The sequence below is a fragment of the Danio rerio genome, chromosome 14 (genome assembly GCF_052040795.2).
Source record: "Danio rerio strain M-AB ecotype USA chromosome 14, GRCz13ab, whole genome shotgun sequence".
Classification (NCBI taxonomy): Eukaryota; Metazoa; Chordata; class Actinopteri; order Cypriniformes; family Danionidae; genus Danio; species Danio rerio.
Window position 1 is genome coordinate 28,440,284 of NC_141034.1, and position 24,358 is coordinate 28,464,641.

The following is a 24,358-nucleotide window of genomic DNA, read 5'->3' on the forward strand; positions in this document are numbered from 1 at the left end:
AAACAAGTTGCTCTACATTTGCATAAAGTTAGCAAAGTCTCGACATACCCGCCCGGTCGCTAATGGTCGCTATTGCTGGTGTTGATGGAGATCGCCGTAAGTTGCTCACTCTCCATTGAAATTAACGAGCGCTTGTCACTTTGCTGATCCGAAGCCCTCATAGTGTGAATGAAGCTTAACTGCAGTCTATGTAAAATGCAACAACCTACAACAGTCTACAAGGTCAAAACTTCAAACGACATCCTAATTTCTAGAATCTGGGCTCATATAAAAAAGAAATGGCCACTCAATCAGACCCGTTTAATTTAAGGGTCAGTTGGTTCAGCTTGTACTATATATATTTATACAGAATTATTGTCTAAGGCAACTAAACTCTGAATGAGTCATTTCAGATTTCAAAATTTACACACAGGGCAGATGAAAATGTCTACTTAAAAATAGCATGGCCATTAAAAGAGGAAACATCATGAAGGAAGGAAACTGCTGCTGGGGCAACTAGAGTAGCACTTTTTGAAAAAATGTCCTTGGGAGTTTTTTCTCTCATCAGCACTGAAAAGTGCATCGCTCGATATTGCAAGAGGGAACAAAATGAGCCTTGTTTAAGACATATTCAGTATCTTGCCCACACAGAACTCCCAGGGCAGTAAGAGATATCAGTTACAGTAATGCGTCCACACTGACCGTGCATTACTCAGCACGAAACACTCTAATAAAGAACCTTCTGTAACATTTTCCATTCATATCCCCTTTAAGACATCACCTGATCTCTGATGTCAGTGATTCAGTCTGAGAAGCAAATCAAAACTTAAGACTGGTATTGTTAGGTTGATAATAAATAAGGATATACATTTTATGCTCAATGATTGACATTAATCTGTCTAATGTTTATTTGAAAGTAAGATTAAATCAAAGAAGATATCAAGCATCAAAACATTATAGAGAATAACTACGTTTACATGAACATCATTAATCAAATTATTTGCCTTAATCTGAATAAGACAATAATATGATTAAGGTGTTTATACGAGTTGCTTTTTGAATGTTCCTTCCATGATCCCGTTTTAGATGTTATAGCACATAATTCAATTAACGTCATTGTTTCACCACTCTATGCACAATTCCTCTGGAGTTTCATGTCATTTTGGATATTTCATTATTAGTTTGTCGACTTTAACTGTAGTTTGGCACCTTTACTTTCACTTAGGAACATTTCAAGCATGCCCCCCGAGACAAATAAGATATTGGATGCGAGTATGAACTACTGAGTGTTGTTTTTTTCAATGGAATTTGATACCACATGCCGCATGGTGGAAAAAACCTCTGCATTTTGCATTGTGTGTGTCTGTGGTCCTTCAATGAATCAGTAGGTGCAGAGAATAGTGTCAACGAGCCGCATGTGTAGATCCTGTCGAAATTGTGACAAAAATCCTACACAATGGTAATAGTTTAAGATGTCTGTACTGCACTTCAATATTATGACTAAAATCACCATACTCCACGTCAATTTCATTTCTGTTTAGCTCGATTATGACTTTATTTAGATTAAAGTCATCAAAAATCACTGTTGACCAGGTAGACTCTTAATTAGAGTATTGTCTTAATCACATTATAAATACTGGTGGCCATGTAAACATACTCCTTGGTTCCAACATTTAATAGTTCAATTCAATTAACAACTTCTAATATAGTGCATTAGTGCTGGTCTACAATTCCAGTAGTGCTGTTTTTCCCCATTCATTAAAAGATTGTAAGCCATGAACAAAAACAACCGGCTATGCTGATCACAACATGACAAATTTTGGTTAGAAGCAAATAATTATGTGAAAATGAGGCAAAAACTAAATAAACAAAACAAAAAGGTACACTAGTGTACATCTAACGGTTTTACTGAGGAAAAAAGAACCACAATCCCATGTAGCAAATGAAAAAGGCACACAAAAACATCAGAATCCTTCATGAATGTCACTTTTCCAGTGGGTTTACAGATTTGATAGAGATCCATTCACACTTAATCATGCAAAAAAAAAAAAAAAACTTGTCACATGTTGATTAAATCAGTTGAATATATCTCAAGAGTGCTTTCTTTTTCAGAATGCCAGTAAACAACCATCACCATCTCACTGCTTTAATGAGAAAAAAAAAAAATTCTGACGCTAATGTTAGCTGTAAATAAGTAATATCTTTGTTCCTTTATACTGACTTTTTGTGCTGACAAACCCACACAGCTCTGAAGGAAGGGAAAACAAAAATCGCATTGATAAATAATAAGTGTCTTAACAAACTCCCACAAGACTGAAGTGTGAATGAAGCACACAAATATAAAGAGTGTGATGGGCAGAATTAAAGGTAATATGCTGTTTCACTATGAGATCAGCCAAGGGTTTAGGAAGATTACAGACAGACGACTTCCTCTGACTCGGCACTTTATCTTATCAGCAAGTGGCCAAAACACACACATACGCAGCACTCTTTTCCTCCATCCCTCCCACACATACACACTCCAATGTAATTGTGAGTGAAATAAATGCTGTGTCATGCAGTGATTCCTCAAATTTACTATTCTGCCTCAGTTTCCATATCAAATGATCACGTTTTAACTCATCAGCAGTTTTTAGGCGCTCTGTCATGCGATCTGAAAGGCATCGAGAAGACTCATCAGGATGTCACATGCAGGACATAAACAAGACAATAAACAACAGGAACGAATCGATCCACCTTAAGTGTTTCACCCTGAACAACAGCCTCTCAGGAAACATCTTTTTTTCTCATTGAATTTCTTGAGATTTTACCTGTGGAGAAGGACTTGACACGCCATGATGTTCAGGTTGATGTTCTCGTCGATAAGCCGTTTTGGTGATAGGTTTTGGGCGTATGGTTATCCTAATTGGGCACTTTGTGGTGCTAAAGTCTGTATGAGCAGGTCAAAGAGCAAACACAGGCTGCCGGAGCTCATTCTGCGGAGTCCTGTATGTGCTGCCTGCCTGTGTGTGGGACTCGGCACTCTGATAAAAAAGTGCTGCAGTGGAAGAGTTGGCCCCTTGCTTAAATACACGGCCGGCTGACGCAGCCTCATCGCTAGCGCTCTGGGCCAATCGATTCTTCATAAACACACACACACACACACACACACACACACACACACACACACACACACACACACACACAGACACACACACACACACACACACACTGACAGAGCACTACCTCGCCTAACTCAAAGTCAACCCTCAAACACCTGTTAGACTTTTTATATATCGTCACTGTACACTGTTCAGATCCTTTTACCCCTTACTGCACCGCTGTTTACAGTTAGGGCTTTTGCGATCTAAGGAAATCAAAGTACCTGATTAAAGACATGGATTCCTTTTTAAATCATATTCTGTCATGATTGTGTTATACAAAACCTATGAATTTGTTGGTGATTATAACTAACAACTTTAGTGTTTCTTTGTCTCACAACTATTTATTGAAATCACAATTTATTGAAATCACACACGAAACTGAAAAAACAGAAAGAAAAAAAAACATTAGCTGAAATTAATCGTCAGTTTTGGTTGCTAATGTTTTGGAAGGGTGAAATTATTGACCTTGAAGGTGATTTGTTTGATGGTAAATTTGTCAGGGTCAAATAGGCCTGCACAATTAATACATTTTAAACCAAAATCGCATTTTGAGGTGCCATTATCAAATCAAAAGCTGCAATTATTTTGATTATTACTAGGGCGAGGGGGGCGAGCCTGAGAAGTGAAAACAATCCAACTAACATTACTTAGCATGCAGACTACTGTTACAGCAGAAACCACAAGCCCCTATTTCAAGTTCAAGTTCATAGAGCTTCAATGGCATGACTGTGAAATAAAGCACAATGTTGCCAAAGCAATGACAATAAACAAAATACAAAACATACATATAGATAAAAGAAATAAGCAATAATAAACAAACAAATACATATGGTTATATTATACATATCGGTTGTCACGATAAACAAGTTAATCAAGTATTTCAGTAAAAAAAGATTAATTCATCATCCTATGGTGATGAAATGAAAGCTGTGAACTCTGCTCTGCTTCTTTCTGTTACAGCGATTCTTGTTTATCCACATACACAAACACACACACACGCACACGCACACACACACGCACACACACACACGCACGCACACGCGCACGCACACGCACACGCACACGCGCACGCACACGCACACACACACACACGCACACACACACACACACACACGAATGTGTCTGCAAAGCAAGTTTTCTTCACCGCGTCTATCATGGATCAGCTGTGAGAACCACCCATTATGCGCATATAAACTGTAACCGTGGCCGTTTATCTGTATCCGTGTTACTCATTGGTGAATAACACCAGAGCTGACCGTTAGAGCCAATCGCAGGCTTTACAGCCCTTTCTGTTAAGTGCGGGAACATAATGACCAATCATAGATGTTTAAGAACTCGCTCAACAACGCTCAAAAAGCAAGCTGGATTAATATTTAGATTTATTTATTTGCTCATGTGAATGCTCATGTTGTTCTGTGCATGAACTTGAGTATTGATTGATACATTCAAAAAGATCAAATTAAAGGTACAGCTCCTATATCTGACTGCTTGTATTAAAGGACAAAATTGTATTACAAAAATATATGAATGTAAATATATTTATAAATTATACATTTTAATGTACAAGAGTGCTTGTGCTGTGAAGTAAAATCTTAAATCGTGCATGGAAAGCATAGCCAATGCAATGTAAATGTCATTTAGATGTTTTTATTGTTTTACATATCTATATATACATAAAATTTTAGATATAATTTATTAAATTGAACTTACAACACTGTAGTAAATTTCTTAATTTGTCCTAACAACTGAAAACTTTATTTGTTAAAATGGTTTTAAATAAACAGTAGCACAGTGTAGCGTATATATATATATATATATATATATATATATATGTGTATATATATATATATATATATATATATATATATATATATATATATATATATATATATATATATATATATATATACCTTTTAGGCCAGAATCAAACTCAGGTCGCCGTGAGCACCGCTGTGCATGCGTCACTGCACTAACCACTACACCATAGCACCGTTACCTCTGTTGATATTAAAGATAACTTATTAATGATTTTATAACTGAATTCATTTATTTGATTTCAGTTTTGGTATTGCACTAAACAAAGATAGAATTCTTTAACGTCACTAAACTATCCCTTTAAACTCTGCCAACTAACACTGCTAGAATAGTCACAGCCGGTCAGGGTACATATCACACTTCCTAGAGTTCTAGGGATGAGCAAGAATATCAATTAGCAGGAAACAAAATAAGAAGCTACATTAGTTGTCGACTCACTGACCCAGTTGACATCCCCAATCTAATTTTGATGAGATGAGAATGAGAAACCCTATTAAACATGAGAGATAGAGAGTAAAACAGACTCTGCCCTCACTGCAAGTAGATAGCTGGTCACCGAGAATATCATATTGCCCTGCGTGTTATGCATTCTGCTCTACATACTCAGGTGACTGGATGTCGAAAGAAGGGTGAAACCCAATAAATGTGTCTGAATGCCTGTGGTAATTAAAAAGAGCAGTGGAAATGAGTTACTGCGTTTCCATCTATGAGTGTCAGATAGGTCAGATGGACATGCAAGTCAACACGACACTTGTTTTGATGTCTCAGTACAAGAGAGCACGGGAAAATTAGGAGACTTGATCCAAAGGGAGATTCTCACGTGTTTACACACATCCGTAAAGGAGATCCTATCCACTCTAGTGCCACAATGTACAACAGTTCTTAAACTCTTGCAACACCAGCAAAGTCACCCTCTAGCCCAAGACTGGCTGTCCACTAAAGCTAGCAGGGTTGAGCCTGGTCAGTACTTGGATGGAACACCTCCAAGGAAAACAAGGTTGCAACTGAAAGATGTGCTAGTAGTAGGTGCTTATAATGCAATCTGCTTCACAAATCCTTGTGAATAGTGTGTATTAAGAGATACTGCACATTACTAAACTGCTAGGTTGTTATAACTCAACGTTGGGTCAAATATGGTCAAACTCATCTGTTTAAAGATGTTTAAAAAGTCTCTTTTAAATTAAATTTAAAAACGTGCCCAAAATTTTCCATATCTGACTGACCATTGGGATATGACAAGCTAGCGTTGGTGTAGTGCAGCCATTATCTAAATAAGTAATAGGTAAATATTAAAAGGACATCAGCATATATTGATATACTATAATCTTCTGCTAAAAGTTTTGCTTAGTCTATTAATTTCGGTTTACAGTCTTGAGTTCTTCCCTTGTCCATGCAGAACAAAGCTGATGTGATGTAATTACTGTAGTCTTAGAATAAAGAGTAAAGCAACATATTAATATCAAAATGTAGAACATTTAAAATTCTATAGATCAGGGCTGAACTACAATTCAACATAAAGAGCAGAGGTAGTTGCGATTTAGTAAAAGCTTTGATTGTCTTGCACACCATGTGAGAAAATGATATTATTTATTTAATTGGTATTTATTTATTGATGTCATGTTATTCAATTGTATTTAAATAACCCATTACCTACAACACTGTGTTCCAAACTATTTTCAAATGAGTAGAAGTAACTTTCATTAAATTTTGAGTTAACTACACTCATTTTATTTCATAAAGTTGACCGTTGGGTTTTACAGTGCAGAAAATACTATAAAAATTAATATGGGAAATTCTTATAAAAGTAGGATAAGAATACGATATACAGTAACTGCTTTCGTTTGATTCAACGAGATGAATAAAAATGACCATGACAGCATATGAGTTTCTGAGTCCTTATAATTTTTCTAATAAAAAAAGAATGCAATGATGCCTTTGTCACTGCTTATTAGAATGCTATTAAGAAATATCTTGCGTGCTTTATTCTGTGTAGGAATACATTATTTCACACTAGTACTCGCACTCGACTGAAGCTATAAAGTAAATTAAGTAAAAAACGTCATTATATGTGGTATTTGCACATGCTTCCAGGTTTTACATTAGCAACATTCACTACAAAGACTGTAGTTTACCAAGAAGCAGAATGATTATTTGTGATTTGACCATCACATAATGGTATCACACATGATACTTTGTGTAGCTTGACAGAACTACGACTTTGTGTTATAAATGCTGCTCCAGCTGAGCATACGCTGAAGATTTCAGAGCTGATATCAGAGCTTTCTTTATAGACAAATACGTACAACAACTGCATGTGATTTATTGTTTAACCCATAGGTCTCAAACTCGATTCCTAGAGGGCCACAGCTCTGCACAGTTTTGCTCAAACCCTAATCACAGCGGATCCAACTAATCAGGGTGTTCAAGGCTACTAGACACTATTAAGCAAGTGTTGGAGGTGGTTGGAGATAAACTTTGCAGAGCTGTGGCCCTCCAGGAATTGATTTTAAAACCATTGGCTTAGCCCTACTGTAGATGTTATCAGTGTTCAATCAGGATTTTACAAACCCTGTCTGGTCGGGATTAAATAAGACAATTTATCTCCAGTCAACATGGCAAAACTGTGCATCATATAGACTCATAAGTAGGCCCACACGGAATCTGCGCGCGCAGAATTCCGCAGATTTGCCGCATATTTTCCGCAGAATTGCCGCAGATTTTCCGCAGAATTCCGCAGATTTTTAGCCCATTGTTAATTCTGTTTATTTACTTGAGTAAATGTGTAAATCTGAATTTATTCAGTTTTTATCCAGTAATTTATTACTTTTTATTTAATATATTAAGGTGTAAGTTATGATACTCCGCTGGATACTCCCAAAATAATTCTGCAGAAATCCACAGATTTTTACCAAAATTCTCTGCAGAAATAGCAAAAAACATCCGCAGATTCCATCTGGCCCTGCAAGTCTTCACGACACTGTGGATGATCAGTTTCTTTCTTATGTATCAGGCAGATAGCTGAAACAACTTAAGCTAATATCGAAAGACCCTGAAAACCAGCAGCCATTAAAATATGAGAGATGTCAAGGAAAACTGATATATAAAATACTTAAGGGAAATCATCAGGTCTATTGGCACTCATTAGATAGCACTGACTGCTGCTAGGATGTCTTCTGTTATAGTTAGAATAGAAGTTATGCAAGTTCTGTTCTCATTTGAAACATCTAGAAGATAAATATTTAGAAGTGGAGGAAAAAACATTTATATTTTGGTATTTTAAGAATCCATATCTTTTCCCCCCCAGATTTTTATGCTTACTAACAAATAATAGCATCATGAAACTTATATATTTTTTAAATCAGATAGTGAATGCTATTAATTGTTATCACTTTTATGTAAACACATGTGTATTCATGTACATAGTAGACATTGATTGCATTAATAAACATGGACCAAAAACCTGAACTATTCTTCAATCAACAACTCTTCATTGCAAAATAAAATTTCCTACCAGATTCAAGCAATCATCTTTAAAGAATATTCAAGGGGTAGAAGTATCTGTGAGGGCCTCTTTATCTAAAATCTGAAGCTATGCAAGCACTGCTTTTAAAAGGGGCCTGAAAGCGGTCAATAACCCTTCAGCCAATAGCAGACCGGCAGTGTGTCAAAAACTGTTCACACATTCCAAACTTGAACAACATGACTCAAGAACACCAATCTAACACAGCTTATTTTAGGGCTCTGTGAAAAGTATTTTCCATAGCTGGCAAAGGATACATTGCAGCGCGTATATTTAGCTTTATGTGCAACACTCTTTCAGATTCCATTGGGGCACAATGGGGGCAAATATAATCGCTGCAGGAACCTGACGTAAACAAGTCCCGCTGCTCTTTCTCAAGACAACACCAAATACAGATGCGTCGAACTTTTCCCTCATTTTATCATCTATAAACACACAAGACTCCCAGTTTACCTGCTCTGACTCAGACTATATGAGACCGTATCACCACTGATGGTTTGATAAACAAGCCAAATTATGCATCAATAAAGCAATTTTACAAGACACTCCAACTTTAAAACTGTAACTCCAATAAAAGAGAAGTATTTATAGCACATAGTTCAAAACAAATTGTATGATCTGAAGGCAATAACTGATTATTTGCTATACTGACTTCTATGTCAAATGCCAAATGTCATTTGATTTCCTCATAACATATCATAAAAGCCATAAAATGCTATCCGTGACTGCTGTGAATGAGAGACCATTAGAGATAGCAATGCGGCATGAAAAAATAACAATGCTTCTGTATGCCTCTGTCCTGACCCGGCTCATGTCTTTAATGATGTTTACATTGTGAAAGCCTTCTTGTCCTTAAAAGGGTCATGACATACTCAAAGGAGCTAACATTTATTTAATTCACCAAAAACTGTTACAATTTAGCAATGCATGACAAATTTTTCCTGTCCTATGACCACTTAAATAATATGTGTGGTTACGCTGCTGCCATTTCTTTAAAAATCGCAATTGAATCATCCATTGTTATGTTTGACTAACATCTTTGTACATAAAATAAATGACAAAATAATGTAATTATAATCATGACAGGTCTAATCCACCCTTTATGCATGGTGATTTGGAAGGAAAGCCAATATTCAATGCAAGTAGTGGAAAGAAATGCCTCAAACAGAAAAAGCTTTTGTGCTTAAAATGATTGTGGGCGATTGTTTTAACAGCCTGGCACTGATGAACAGCTTATTAGAGCCAGAGCGTTTGGATGTGTTCATATTAATTAGCAGCTCTGCTCCACCCATTTCCCTGCTGATCATAGTGTTTGCTTGCATCTGACTTGGACTTACTGCAGCAGCTGCCGTCCAAATCTGCTCATGCAGAGACCAAACACTTCAAAGCATGGAGGATTAGCAAAGTATACCTAAGATTCTTAAACAAGTCGACAGACAGGACGTCTGGAGCTTTGCTGCACACAGAAGATGGTCTAAACTTGTTTTAGTGGGGATTGATGTTTTTGCAGCTTTTTGCACACTATAACTCCGAATCCTAGATGTCAATATGACATTTTTATTCATATGAAATTGGCCAAAAATGTAAGTTAAAAGATTTATAAAAGAAAATGCATAATATAAATAATTTGTAGGGGCACCACAGTGGCTAGCATCATTGCCTCACAGCAAGAAGGTTGCTGGTTCGAGCCCCGGCTGGGCCAGTTGGCATTACTGTTTGGAGTTTGCATGTTCTCCCTGTGTTTGCGTGGGTTTCCTCCGGGCGCTCTGATTTCACCCACACATCCAAAAACATGTGGTATAGGTGAATTGGGTAAGCTAAATTGTCCGCATGTATGTTTGGGAATAAGTGTGTATGGATGTTTCCCAGTGATGGGTTGCAGCTAAAAGGGTATCTGCTGTGTAAAACATATGCTGGATAAGTTGGCGGTTCATTCCGCAGTGGCAACCCCTGATTAATAAAGGGACTAAGTTAAAAGAAAATGAATGAAAGTTTTCTTTTTTCATGGATTTCACAAAATATCAAGCAGAATGAAAATTTCTGTTGGTAGTTTTTACTGTATTTCAGTTCAAATTTATGAATCTTATTTTAAAAAAATTTAAATATACTGAAAATATTACTAAAAAAAGGTTAACTTTTATTTTTTATGAGTGTCGCATTGTTTGCTTTGCAATGACAAAATTAAACTATGTTAATAGAGTTTTGGATATGCGGGGAAAGTTATTTTTTGAAAGAAATGCATTATAATATTTAAAGGAATTAAAAAAGTAACTAGTTGCGTTACGTAGTTATTTTTTATGTTAAGTAATGCGTTACATTACTTTTGAACTACTTTTCTGACCTGGTTAGGGCTTGATCTTGCAGAGGAGCAAGTCCTCCATCAGAGGAGCTCTTCAATTCACAACACACTGTATAACCTTTATTTACCTTCAAAAACACACATAAGAAAATGAATGTAGGATAATATACTCTTCAGATAACTTCCTGACCCCAGAGCTATACATGACATATATACAGATTAATAAAAGTTTAAAGCAATGCATTTGCTACTTTCGCACTTTTTGTCTTATTAAAAGTAAAATTGCTGTGCATTCAGATTATTCTCTTTTCCTTTTCTTCAATGCGTTTAAAATAATTAGAATACTTCCATCACAGAAATGTAAGGAATGTTTCTGCATTCTCTCATTGTGTGCAAATTTAATTTGACTTTGTTCATTTTAATTCAGCAACTTACTTTAAAAGTGAATTAACTAAACTAAAAAAACTAAAAAATTTAAGTTGCATTACTCAAAAAAAAAAAGATTCTATAAAAAAGTAATGTGTTATTTTACTTGTTACTTAGAAAAGTAATATTACATTATATTGCGCAACTTGTGATACCAGGGTTTCTACAGGTTTCATCAAGTCAAATTTAAGACTTTTAAGAACTTTTTAAGATCATTATGAATGAAATTTCATATTTACACAAGGCTAAATGCTAAAGATTTGTTTCTAATGGCCCAGTTAAAATATTAAAAACAAATGTTATTGTAAGCAAGATAATTCAACCATATGTTTATAAAAGGAAATCTAAAAAGAGTTGGTAAATAGAGTTAATAAAGAAGAATTAATAAATAATTTTTTTTCAATACTTTTATTGGATGGTATGATAGTGACTGGATGGGTATTGGTCCAATTGGGTAGCTTTACATTTACAAAGAAAATATTAAGACCTGTTTAAAATTATTTAAGACCTACCACATAATATTTCAGTGAATTTAAGACTTTTTAAGGTAAAAAATTTTGAATTTGAAACGTAAAACATTTTAAGACTTTAACCCTTTGGGGTCGAAGACCGCATATATGCGTTTTGACCAGTGGTGGTGTCAAACTGCTGAAATGAACTTAAATAACACTTTCAGTTTTGATCGTACAGATAAGATCAATACATCAATTGAATTTATTATGTGTCTACTTTTTTTTGTGTACACACACATCAACAATAAACGTGTGTCCTTTTGCAAAATAAGGAAAACAAACAGTGTAGGAATTCTGTCTTTTCTCTCTCCGTGAACTGCTTTTAGAAACGCGTCAGTAAAATGTGCTAAAACATGGTGTGTTTTCACCTGCTTTCTTTTGCTCACAGTAATTTTTTTTAATATGGATTAATTATCATTCTTTAAAGTAACATTGCTCTAATATGATATTACCAAAACTAACTCAGAATCTTATTATTATAATTCAAACTTTGTATATACTATTCCATATATTATAATGTATTGTTTTTTTAACCAATTTTAGATGTTTGAGAATGTTAAAATAATATGTTGCATTTCGGCATGTTTTTGACTTATTTATAGAATATTTATAGACAAAGTTAAATAAAAAATATCCTGGATTTAAAGAATATTGTGTTCCTGGACTTCAATGAGCTTAATAGTTTAATGTATAAAATTGTGAATGAACTTGACTGTTGATGTCTTAAATAATAATGTCAAATAACCAACATTTCTCAAAATGGATCAATCTTATTTTGCAACAAAACTCTTCATTTACAAAAAAAAATCAGTAGAGTGTGTACTGACTCTCACAAATGTATCTCCAGTTATTTTGTGTGATTAATATATTTTAAATAAACTGCAAACAAAAAAGTAAATAAACTTTCCTCTGATTCCTTCTTGAAACTCTTCCCTCCTAGTCACATACCTGTACCTGTCTGATGGCTCATTATGCAGGTCTTTGTCTTCTCAGGTGTGACTCACTGCATAGTTATGATAGTTCACACCTTCCCGCATAAACCAATTTCACTCAAAAAATGACTTAGAAATTTTAATTCATTATATTGTTTTCTTTGAGCAAGTGAACAAGACTACCAGATCCAGTTCTCAAAAGTCTTGTGCACAAATGTTCTATCTGTTTCACGGCCTTGTTTCAGTGACTTCAAAATTTTAGTTTTTCACGAAACACGCATAAACGTTTCTTTCTCAAAAACACAAACACATACAAACATGCTCCTTAGGTATAATTGTAGCCCAACTTGTGCTGTTTACAGTGTTATCACACTTTAGCCATTAATATATTTTTAAGATACTGAAAACAACACAAATGTCAAAACTTCTCCAGAGCCCCAAATCACCCTCAGACCCCAGAGGGTTAAGATACCCTGGTTACCCTCAACTATAGCAAAAATAACAAGATAAAGGAATTATATCAAATAAAACAATTACTGCTTTTACAACTGTAAATAGAAGCTGGCAACACTTGTCAAGTTCTTACGATTGGTCCACTGCTTTAAAATTGACATTTAGGAGCAGCGCTGCAAGTTAAAGTTGAAATCTTGACAGACTGTCTAAAAAAAAAAAACGCAGTGCTAATGTGCGAGACGCTTCCAAAGGCACAAGTGTATGTTGGTCACGCACATCCATCAAGCAAGTTTTAACAAAAAAACTAATTGAAATATGACACTGCCCCATCTTTTGCACACATAAGCCAGTCTGTGATCCCTTCTCTAAACACACTCGCAAGAGCTGTAATTGAACACGAGTTGTCTACAGTTCACACTGCTGCATTAACAGATGTATAGACCTCCCATGCTAGCATTTACATTAAAAGAGATTTGACATTTGAACCTTACTGAATCTTGAATTTATTGTTCAATTATTGTTTTCTGCTGTTTTAGGAGAGGGTTGCCCTCAACCATTGAAAAGTTAATACACATGCTCCCAACTGTAAAGTATTTTTTATTATACTATTTATTATGTACATTACAGAACACTTGCCTGTTCAAAATAAAATAAAAACGCAAGTACTGGAAATTTGTTGCTTATTTTTGTTGTTCTGTTCACTTATCAGGGTTTTTACACGTTTCATCAAGTCAAATTTAAGACTTTATAAGACCTTTTTAAGGCCTTTTTAAGACAGTAATAAATGAAATTTCAGACATACCAAGGGCTAAACGTTAACAACTTTTTAATAGTCAAGTTAAAACCTTAAAAAAAATTAAAACAAATTTTATTGTAATAAAGATAATTAAACCATTTTAATAAGTAAATAGAGTTAATAACTAAACGTTTCTTAAAACTTATTAAAATATACTGCTAGTGATTGGATGGATGTTGGTCCAATTGGGTATAGCTTTACATGGACAAAGGACAATTAAGACCTTTTTTTAAGGCCTACAATTAGTTTTTTGAAATTTAAGATATTTTAAGACCCTGCAGATACCCCGACAGTCCTTACCCGTGTGCTCAAGTAATTCAATTCTGAGGATCGATCTGTAAATGAACAAAAACGATGACTCTACCAGAGCCAAAACAAATAAAATACTTCCTTGCATTCTTTCCACAGGAAACAAGTCTCGCTTCAGCAATCTCAAAGACTTCTCGACTGTGCATGTTGTTTTGACACACTCTTACGACACTCTGCTTATTAAAGCTTTAATCAGCCTAAACACAGACCAAATGGCGCAAACACTGTTACCATATCATCACTGAATAGAGTCTCAAATGTTTGGCATTCTCTCCAAAACATCTTTCCAGTTTAGCGTGCATCTGACCGATCCATTCTGCAGTACCTTTTACCAGACACTTCTCGGCAGACTGCCCATGTCTCAAGGGAAGAGTTATAGGATAATGACAGCCATTAATCATCCTCTCCACACCCTTACATACCAGCTTTAAAATCTGGAGCATGTCTATAAAAACAGCTACACAAAAAAAGACCGCAGACTCATTGACTTGGTATGGCTCTGAAGTGCTAGCTTTATAATATGACATCAAGGTAAGGCCGTCTGACATTTACCATGTCCTCTGAATCTGTGTCCCGATCAACTTCAGAGGGCAGAAAGAGAACAAAGGCCAACAGAGATCGCAGTCCTGATGGCTGATAGGTCACTTACTGCTGAGAGGTCACTTATGGGGCGCAACAAAGTGGGATGATGGTGATCAGAGGAGTTTTAACAGGGAGGAGACATCAGACATCTGTGTCATGAAATCCTCACACCAAAAACTACTTTTAAGGGAAAATAGCTCCATTCAGTGGTGTGAAGTAACAAATTACAAATATTCAAATTACTGTAAATGAGTAGTTGTTCTCAAGAATTGTAATTTACTAAGTAGTTTTAAAAATGTGTAATTTTACTTTCACTTAAGTATTTTTAGTGCTGTATTGGTAATTTTACTCCAATATTTTTCTTCAACCTGCAGTCACTACTAGGGTTGCACGATTAATCAAGAACAGATCACGATCGCGATTCAGCTTTTCTACAATTCAGCCAATAAAATGTTCAAGGTCAGGAGAGGAGCTCGCACGTGCACGCCAATGACGGCTACTTTAGTGAGCAGAAACATTTTGTAAATAATGTTCAGTTTGTTGCACAGAGTAATCATTTAAGAGCCGCGCTGAAAGAATAAGCAACAGTAGACCTACACATAGGCCTAATATAATTAGTGTTGTATTGCCATATTGTCACCTTAGAATTATAAGGTTCTATCTGACATTTTTGCCAAAATTGAGTTATTGACATACAGATTCTTATTAAATGAAAACTTTCTTATTAAATGAAAAATTTACAATATGGGATGTTTTTTATAAGTTGTTTACATTAAGACTTTAAAAAACAAAAAATGTTGCACACATACTGTTTGCTATATAATTGCAAAAACTTTGAAGTTCAATATCTCAAAATCATTCAGAACGCAGATAGAACCTTATAACTCCAAGGTAACTAAATGTTTGAGAATTAACAATAAATATAGCTTACTCACATTAACCTTTCTTTTACATCCAAAGAATCGTGAGAAAATCGTGATCTTGATTTTAAGCCAAAAAAAACATTGTGATTCACATTTTAGCCAGAATCGTGCCCTAGTCACTACTTTATTTTTTCTCGTCTATAAAGATTGGCTGAGTAGAAAAATCAGTCCAGTTATTCCAGTCTATTGAAAATCGCACATAGAAGGTAAATCGAAAACCATTTAGAAGCATTAAAAGTGTCCAAGAAGATTTCCAAAATCTTTACACGCAATGACCCAAAAACTGTTTAGAGTTTAGACAGCATGTCACTGATGAGAAGATGAAGGATGCTTACTATACGATGACTGAAATCCCCAAATGGCCTTAAACAATTACTAAATGAACTACAGAATATTATGTTTTAACACAAATTGCATGTAAACGCAGCTACTGTACCTTTCACAGTGTAACACTCAATATTCTTGAATACTTTTAAAAGCTTGAACTACATATCGGGGCAAGTAATAGTACTTGAATATGATGTTTCCGTACTCTTTCCATCACTAGCTTCACTATAACCTATGGACAAAAAGATATGTGATAAGATGTACAACTGGTCCCTATACATACAGTTTAGGTTATAGTTAGATTATGCTCATAATTAATTCACAATTCTAAGGTATGCTCATAGACATGAAAATCTTACAGACGAGAAGCCAGTTATTTTGTCAGTTTGTGTTGAAAACTTTTTCATTGTTTGTTAATCGTTCAGTTATGTACTCCATGATATAACTGAAACCTACATTAGAACTGAAGAGACATTCATGAGACTATTAGTTAAAAACGATTTATATAGTCATCTTTGTAACTGATGATTTTTTAAAAACACTATGTATAATCTTATCAAGTTCTCGTATACCAATATTGTGTATCATCTTATGGTTCAAATATTTTTTTGCACTTCTAATAAGGCATCTTTTATGACACAATGTTCATTCTTTCAACACTTCCTTACAAAAAAGTGTTAAACTTTGTGTTGAACAAATGTAATTATAATAAATATCACTAATGATCAAATTTATTAGCTTATAATCAGGTTTCCCACACTTTAACAATCAGCAAAAGGCCTTTCAAGGACTTTTTAAAGCATCATCAATTTTAAATCAAGCATCGTTGTAATTCATACCCCAGCACATGCAGCGCCACAAAAGTTCTAACTGTACTTAATATTTAACTTTGACTTAATATCAGAGTGATTTTCAAAACAAATCGGTTTTAAACAGTCATACTCCAAAAATTTAATACAGTTTGCTGAAATAAATACTGGTAACATCCAAAAGCAGTTTCTAAAATATAAATAAAAAAGTGCATTAAAGTGCAATATTTGTCAATGTCATTGTACAAGATTTAAATTGAAAAATTTCTCAGTTTTTTGACTTGGCTCCATTATTCGCACCTCGCTAAAATGATCTAAGATAATTTTGCAGATCCTGGATCTCTTAATCTTGATAACTGATCTCTGGCAAATTTGGTTCTTCAAAATAATTTATGAATCAGATTCAAATGTCTGGATGAACTGTTCTGAGATTGCTGAGTGTATTGTGAAGGACAGATCTCTCAATCCTCGAAATCATGATCAGCAATGCAACGATTGGCTGACGGCAGAGAAGTGTAACGGCATCATCTGATTAATGTTCAATTACCCATGCGAGCAAATTACATAAAATTTGTAATAAATCGTTAGTTAAATATGATATGCAATAACTTTCTACATTTGTTGTGGGCTGCATGCTCAGATTAGTAGGCCTATTCAAGTTTCTTAATAAATGGCTGTTTAAATTAATTTTGCATTAAAGCATTTTATTTTCTTTTTACTATTTTACTATTTTCCCCAGTGTATATAATCTATAGGTTACTTCTGAAAAAAAATCTGAATTCTGTACACACTTTCAGTATTACATTTGCTTGAAAAGACTTGATCTAATCCTGTTTATATGAAATAAGCCTGCTCCTGAGCAGGTTTGAGCTAACAGAACTGTTGCTATAACAACTCTTGGATGGGTTTTGAAGAACGAAACAATCCTGAATTGTGTTGATTCATCAATCACCAAATCCAGCTAACTGAGCAATACACATACGAAGATTGGACCCATTTTTGACAATTGAGTACAATTGTTGAAATAAAACTATAAAGAAACTTTATTACAATTTAAATTCAAGCACTTTCAAGGACCTGCGTTTGTTTTAAGCATCTTCGAGGATCTGAATTCATTTGTCTGAAATTCAAGTACTTTTAATTACTTTCAAGAAGCGTGGGAACCCTGTAAAATACAGAAAAATTAAAATTTCAAGCAGGGAGTCAAATAATTTTTTTCCATAAATTGTCAGAAGAATCTTGTCTAAACAAGACTTGTTTAAAAAGCAGAAAGCAAAAATTTGGGGTTGTCAAAATTAAAAGGCTCAGTGGGTAGTGCTGTCGCCTCACAGCAAGGAGGTCACTGGTTTGAACCCTAGTTGCGTCAGTTGGCATTTGTGTGTAGTTTGCATGTTCTCCCCATTTTCACGTGGGTTTCCCCCACATGTCCAAAGATATGTGCTGTAGGTGAATTGGGTAAACTGAATTGTCCGTAGTATATGGGTGTATGTCATGGTCCTCCCGATTGGGGTCTGAGTGTTGGGCTAACGACCCACCTCGTAAAAAAAAAAATGGTTAAGAAACACCAACATGGTGCAGCTAAATATCAACTTCGATATAAATGGCCCTTAGAATTAATAATGTCTTGTGCTCACTAACTTGTAATAATTTGATCAAAATGAAAGTAAAACATTATTGTAGAGTATTACAATTTGTAATGATTGTAATAATACATGTTTTCTGTTTGAATATACTTGAATTATTGCAGTAAAAAAACAGCCATTCTGGGTCTCAAGAATACTATAATATGCTGACTTTATTCAATAAAAAAAAAAAAAAAAAAAAAAAAAAAAATCGGGATATTTTGATTATTATTTTGATTAGTAAAGTTCAGCATTATTAAAACAAAATATCAGTTGTTTTTTGCTCAATTTAATGCATCATTTATATGTTGAAAAAAGAAATTAATTTAAAGAAGAAAAAACAATCATCCTGAGAAAAAAACTGCTGAGCAGCAAAGTATATAAACAAATTTCAGCAGAAAAACATGTCATCAGCAAGCAAGTGGCACGGATATGAAGGTGCATGATGCTAACTTGTGTTACTGTGTCTTTAAATACATATATACATGCTCATATTAAATTGCACAGGGGAAATGCCAGAGGGGGACCACAGACGGAACAGATCCCAGATGAAGACATTTCTAAAAGCGGCGTTTGTTTTACCTGGAGGAGGGGGCGACTTGGGCATGTTTGGGGGACAGGGAGGAGGGTCCGTCCTCTCCATCTCGCGGGAGCTCCTCACAAGCATCCAACTTCTCTTCCTCCAGGAGCTCTGTGATCTGTAGGGGTGAGAGAGGGGGGAATTTGATTACTGCGAACCTGATGACACTAGTCTGCAGCATTTATTTGTAATTCACCATTAGCATTAGATTACATGTCAACATCTCGCCCCCTTGAAAAGACGCATTGTTATTATGCAATATCCCACACCTATGCTGCTTATATAGAGGGAGTCTAATTTACACGCCTGCTTGCTTATGAGATTTCACCCCTGCTGTGGGTACAACTGGTGACTCATCACACGTGTGTTGTCAATAACTACAGAATATTATGAAAGGCTGTAATGTATCATGTTGTTTTGAATTTGGTATAGGGCAAATCGAAAATGAATCAAAATCAAGTTTAACACGTTAGGATTAGCCAAACCGCTAGACCCACACAGAATCTGCAAGTGCATAAATCAGCAAATTTCCGCTGATTTTATCATCCCATCATTGAGTATATTTTTTTACTTATACAAATGTGTTTATATATTAATTCATTTTTGATTAACAATAATATGCAAATGTTTATATGATTTATTTGCAATACAGCTTGTAATATTAATATTACAAAAAGTAAGATTTTCTTTTTTCTAGTATATTGATGAAGACTTATTTTGCCTACCAACCAAAAAGTTGTAGTCAGATTTGCATTGTAAAAGCATATTATTTTATATTTCATGTGTCAAGTTTAGTTACTATACTGTCTAATTTATCCAGCATGAATCCAGCAGATTTTGTAAAAAAATTCAGTGTTGAAATAGCAAAAAAATGTTGTTTATAAATAATATGTATGTTTTATATATATATATATATATATATATATATATATATATATATATATATATATATATATATATATATATATATATATATATATATGTGTGTGTGTGTGTGTGTGTGTGTATGTATATATGCATGCATGTATGTATGTATGTATGTATGTATGTATGTATGTATATATCTATATATGTGTGTGTGTGTGTGTGTGTGTGTGTGTGTGTGTTAGTGTTTGGCCCTGCTAATCGGAAAGGCTGTGATACAAATGTAACATAACCCAGATTTATTGTTGGTTTCTTTCATATTGGGCAGGAATAGCAGACAGCTATTGGGCAGCAGCTAGCTCTCTGTAACTCTCACATGGTCGTCCTCAGAAGCCAAGCAAGGCTGTGCTCAGTCAGTATCTGGATGGGAGACCACATGGGAAAGCTAGGTTGCTATCGAAAGTGGTGTTAGTGAGACCAGCAGGGGGCACTCAACTAATGCACCAGTATATTGATGGGGACTCTATACTGCTTAGTGAGCGCTATCTTTTGGGTGAGATGTTAAACTGAGGTCCTGATTCTCTGTTGTCAATAAAAATACCAGGATAAAAAAATGTGGATGCTGCACACTGATGGTGGATGAGGAGATTCCCCAAAAAATGTGCAAAGCCCTTTAAGTGTCAAGAAAGGTGCTATATAATAATGTAAGGAATTCTTCTTCTTCTTCTTCTTCTTCTTATTATTATTATTATTAATATTATTATTATTATTATTATTAAAGGCATTGACATCTTAATTTTGACCTAATTTCATTTCATTTCATTAAAATCACTCTGTTTAAAAAAAAAAAAAAAGCACAGGCACATCAGAGGTATTACATCAGCAGGCAACAGAGCATGACACTGAGTTCTTGTTAATGTGCACAACATACTGACACTGAGGAGGCACAACTGTTAAATAAAATAGTTATTTTTGTTTTATGTGCACACACAAAAGAAACTGCAGTATGAATATAGTCAGATTAAACCACTGGTTTGAGGATGTTTTTTGGTAAATTCTTCAAACAAGCCAAAAAACTTTCAGTCTATGAAGGATGAGGGAGCTCTCCGATTTGATCTTAATTTAAACTCTGAAGAGGAATGAAGGGTCTCAAAGGTTTGGAATGGCATGAGGGTGAGTCATTTGTAACACAATTTTCATTTTTAGATGGATTAACAGAGGAAAGACATTTTCACAGTATTTTGTATTATTTATTTTTATATTTCTATTAGTTTGGCTGGACAAAGCAGATTTAACATGTTTTTAAAATATTTTTAAGGTGAAAATAATTATTATAATATTAGAAATTGAATGTATTTTTACAGGGGGGCTACTAATTTTGTCTTCAACTGTACATGTAAAACCATATTTGTTACTTATAATTATTATTTTACATAATTGTAACATGTTAAATGAGACAAATAACTGCTAAGGTGCAATATCGTATGCTCATATATCCCATCTGAGTGCTTGTTTGTATTAATAGTGTGGTTCTACAGTCCACATGAATAATGGGTTTAAATAAAAATGTGCAACCAAAACAACTAGAGGCATTTAAAGCATGGCACATAGTGTTCAGGGCTACACATCCACATGTAAATCTATCCTACAGTATTTCATATCACCCAAACTTTGGCACCAGCACATGATCAAATGCACTCTGCATCTGCTGCAGTCTTGCTGCCATGTTGCCATGGCAACCATCTCCCTCTACATCTGATTGGCCAAGTGGGGCTGCTGTTCAGTGGCCATGCAGATATGAGTCATGTGCAGTGTGCAAAGCGGCTGCTGAGGACTCAGAGGACGACTGTATTTTCACACTCACCGCTCCCTCTCAATTATCTTTTAGATAATGAACCTGCTATAGATTCAATTATCTTATATCTAAAAGACAGCAATCTATAGAAAACTCATAATTTGATTTTATCTGCTATCAACTCAGAAAAAACATAAAATGTATCTCAATGTTTTCTACATAATAGAAATAATAATAATAATAATAATAATAATAATAAAAACAATATTAACACTACACAAATTCAGCTCAATTAATTTCCTCTTATTCTAAAATATCTTATTTTGTGTTCCACTTTTAAATTATGAAAGATGAAACATCACTGTTTGTTGTTACATAACATTTGTAAAATATGAAAATAAGTTCACACCTCTAAACAAAAAGTGGCCCCTCCCTAACACTGTCCTAATTAAGTTGTCAAAACACCAGCATGCAGTCTCAAGTAAAGATGCTGCTGCCAAGGTGGGGAAGACAACATCACAGTTCACTGATGATGTTTCAATATCTCCAAGAAGCTGCAGCATGTAAATCACAGCTTTTGTTTGGCCTCAGAGCCTCTGATAATATGTGCTCTACAGTTGATGCAACATCTGCATACCAAAAAACCAAAAGCTGAGAGCTGACTGACTCTCTAATTAAAGGCGCTCTTCATTAATTAATAATTTAAAAAATGCTGTCAAGCGCACACACAAACTGAATAGAAAAAAAACAACCCTCACAAAGAGAGAACACATCTCACATCCTCTGAGAATCTGAAAAACAGGCTCAGCATCTGTGTGTGGAAAGATCTGCACAGCTGCCCACTGACCTGCTTTATTTTTGCATTTGGTTTTGACACGTCCGAATACTTCAGGGCAGAAACAGGAATTTGAGAAACAAAAGGGCACATACTTTCACGGTCACCAGAGTTTGAATGACAAACCCACAAGAGCCAGTGTTACTAGGGAGATTAAATCACAATCATTGTAATTAATAAGCTCTTCTCCTTAAATAGGCAGAACTCATTCCAATAGTCTCTTAATGAAATGCAATTACTGTATCAAAATGATTTAATCTTATAAGCAGGGTAGGATGTAAATAGTTACAAAGTAACTAGTTACTGTAATTATATAATTGTTATATACATATAATTTGCAGAATAATTCTATTTTTCAATTAAAGACTACATCGAAATAATTGCAAATCCTGAAAAAATTTTTTTAATTAGTTCATGACAATATAAGGTGTACAACCATAACAATTGTGTGTGTGTGTGTGTGTGTGTGTGTGTATGTATGTATGTATACAGTATATTTACACACACACACACACACACACACACACACACACACACACACACACACACACACTATTATTCCAATATTTTGTATAACAATAATTGTATTTCTCAACTAGAGTTATTTTACAACTGTACATACTTAAAAAATGGAATATACACGTTTGAAATATGGTGTCATTACATTAAAACGTCTTGCGTTGTGAAATGTTTAAAATGTAATATATTTATATTTAATATTAAATGTTTTAATATGAAATATTTAATATTTAATGAATGTGAACAAAACTACAAGAGTCTAATTGACTAAGGATCAGTCAATTAAGTTTTTAAGTTCGATTGTTTATGCTTTGGGATTTTTAGTTATTAATACTTTTTAGAATTGAGTCATGCAAATAAATTACTTATTCAGTAGCCAAGTTACTTTTCAGAGTAATTAGAAAATTAATTTAAACACAATTTTAGATATGTAATTATTAATGAATAAGTTTTTGGAGGTTTTGCTTACTTATTTGCTTATATGTAGACCAACATGAAACCTGCACACGCTAAAATCTGCAGATTTTCAGCCCTTCAATGAGTCTATTTATTTAGTTGTATGTAAATGTGTGTACATTTATAATTATAAATTACTTACAGTAATAAATTACTTTATTACTGACTAATATGAAAATGTTCATTTTATTTCTTTACAATAAAATTAGTAAAGTAATAATTTCTGTCTCTTAGTAGATAGGATGTGCAAAGTAAATATTAAATAAAAGTTAAACATGTTTTACTTTTTATTTAACAAATTAAGTTTTAGTTATGAAACTCAAAAAATCATTCCATATTTTTTTCAATATTCTGCGCAGAAATAGCAAAAAAATGTCTTCAGATTGTCTGGCCCTGCTTTTATGCAATAATTGCTTTATTCAACCCTAAAGCATGGCAACCTTCAGTCCAAACAGTTACACAAGTTCATCCTCACGGAAGGAGCCCTGAGTGGTACGTGTGATCAGAGCATAGGAGAGCCTTTTGAGCAAAACATGTATAGAAATAAACCTCTGATTTAAACCCGTATTCATTTCAGCATATGCCAGCTTCTTGAGCACTGGCCTGAATCCAAATAGGTCACGTCCCCCCGCTGCTTGCATTTGTGTCTGCCCCTTCTGTTTCTTATGCTCCCATTCTGTCTTTTACAGTAGGGCGATCTTCCCAGCAGTGGCCATCTGAATTGTCTAATCGCTCTAAGCATGTCTGAAGAGGAATAACCCAGTGAAGCAAATAATATCTTCTGTTTCAATCTGAACTAGGCTGTGGGTTGAGCTCAGTATCCAAAGTTAATGAGCTGCCAACCTAAGAAGGACTAAAAGGA

The 24,358-nt window shown here is 34.5% G+C and overlaps 2 protein-coding genes across 9 annotated transcripts in view; one reads left to right on the forward strand and one right to left on the reverse strand.

Annotated features, from left to right (window-relative positions):
- Positions 1-24,358, forward strand: part of klhl3 (kelch-like family member 3) — a 98,975-nt gene that overhangs the window by 53,380 nt on the left and 21,237 nt on the right. The window lies entirely within an intron of this gene.
- The window catches only part of fam13b (family with sequence similarity 13 member B), a 74,827-nt gene that overhangs the window by 20,508 nt on the left and 29,961 nt on the right, over positions 1-24,358 (reverse strand). For 4 of the 8 annotated variants that reach the window (NM_001328042.1, XM_087280758.1, XM_087280756.1 and 1 more), the window contains exon 7: positions 19,030-19,145. In NM_001328042.1, the coding sequence (NP_001314971.1) occupies positions 19,030-19,145 (116 nt within the window). Of the gene's footprint in view, positions 1-2,789; positions 3,019-19,029; positions 19,146-24,358 lie in introns of those variants that run through there. The other 4 variants (XM_087280762.1, XM_087280760.1, XM_087280761.1 and 1 more) reach the window with 1 other exon arrangement.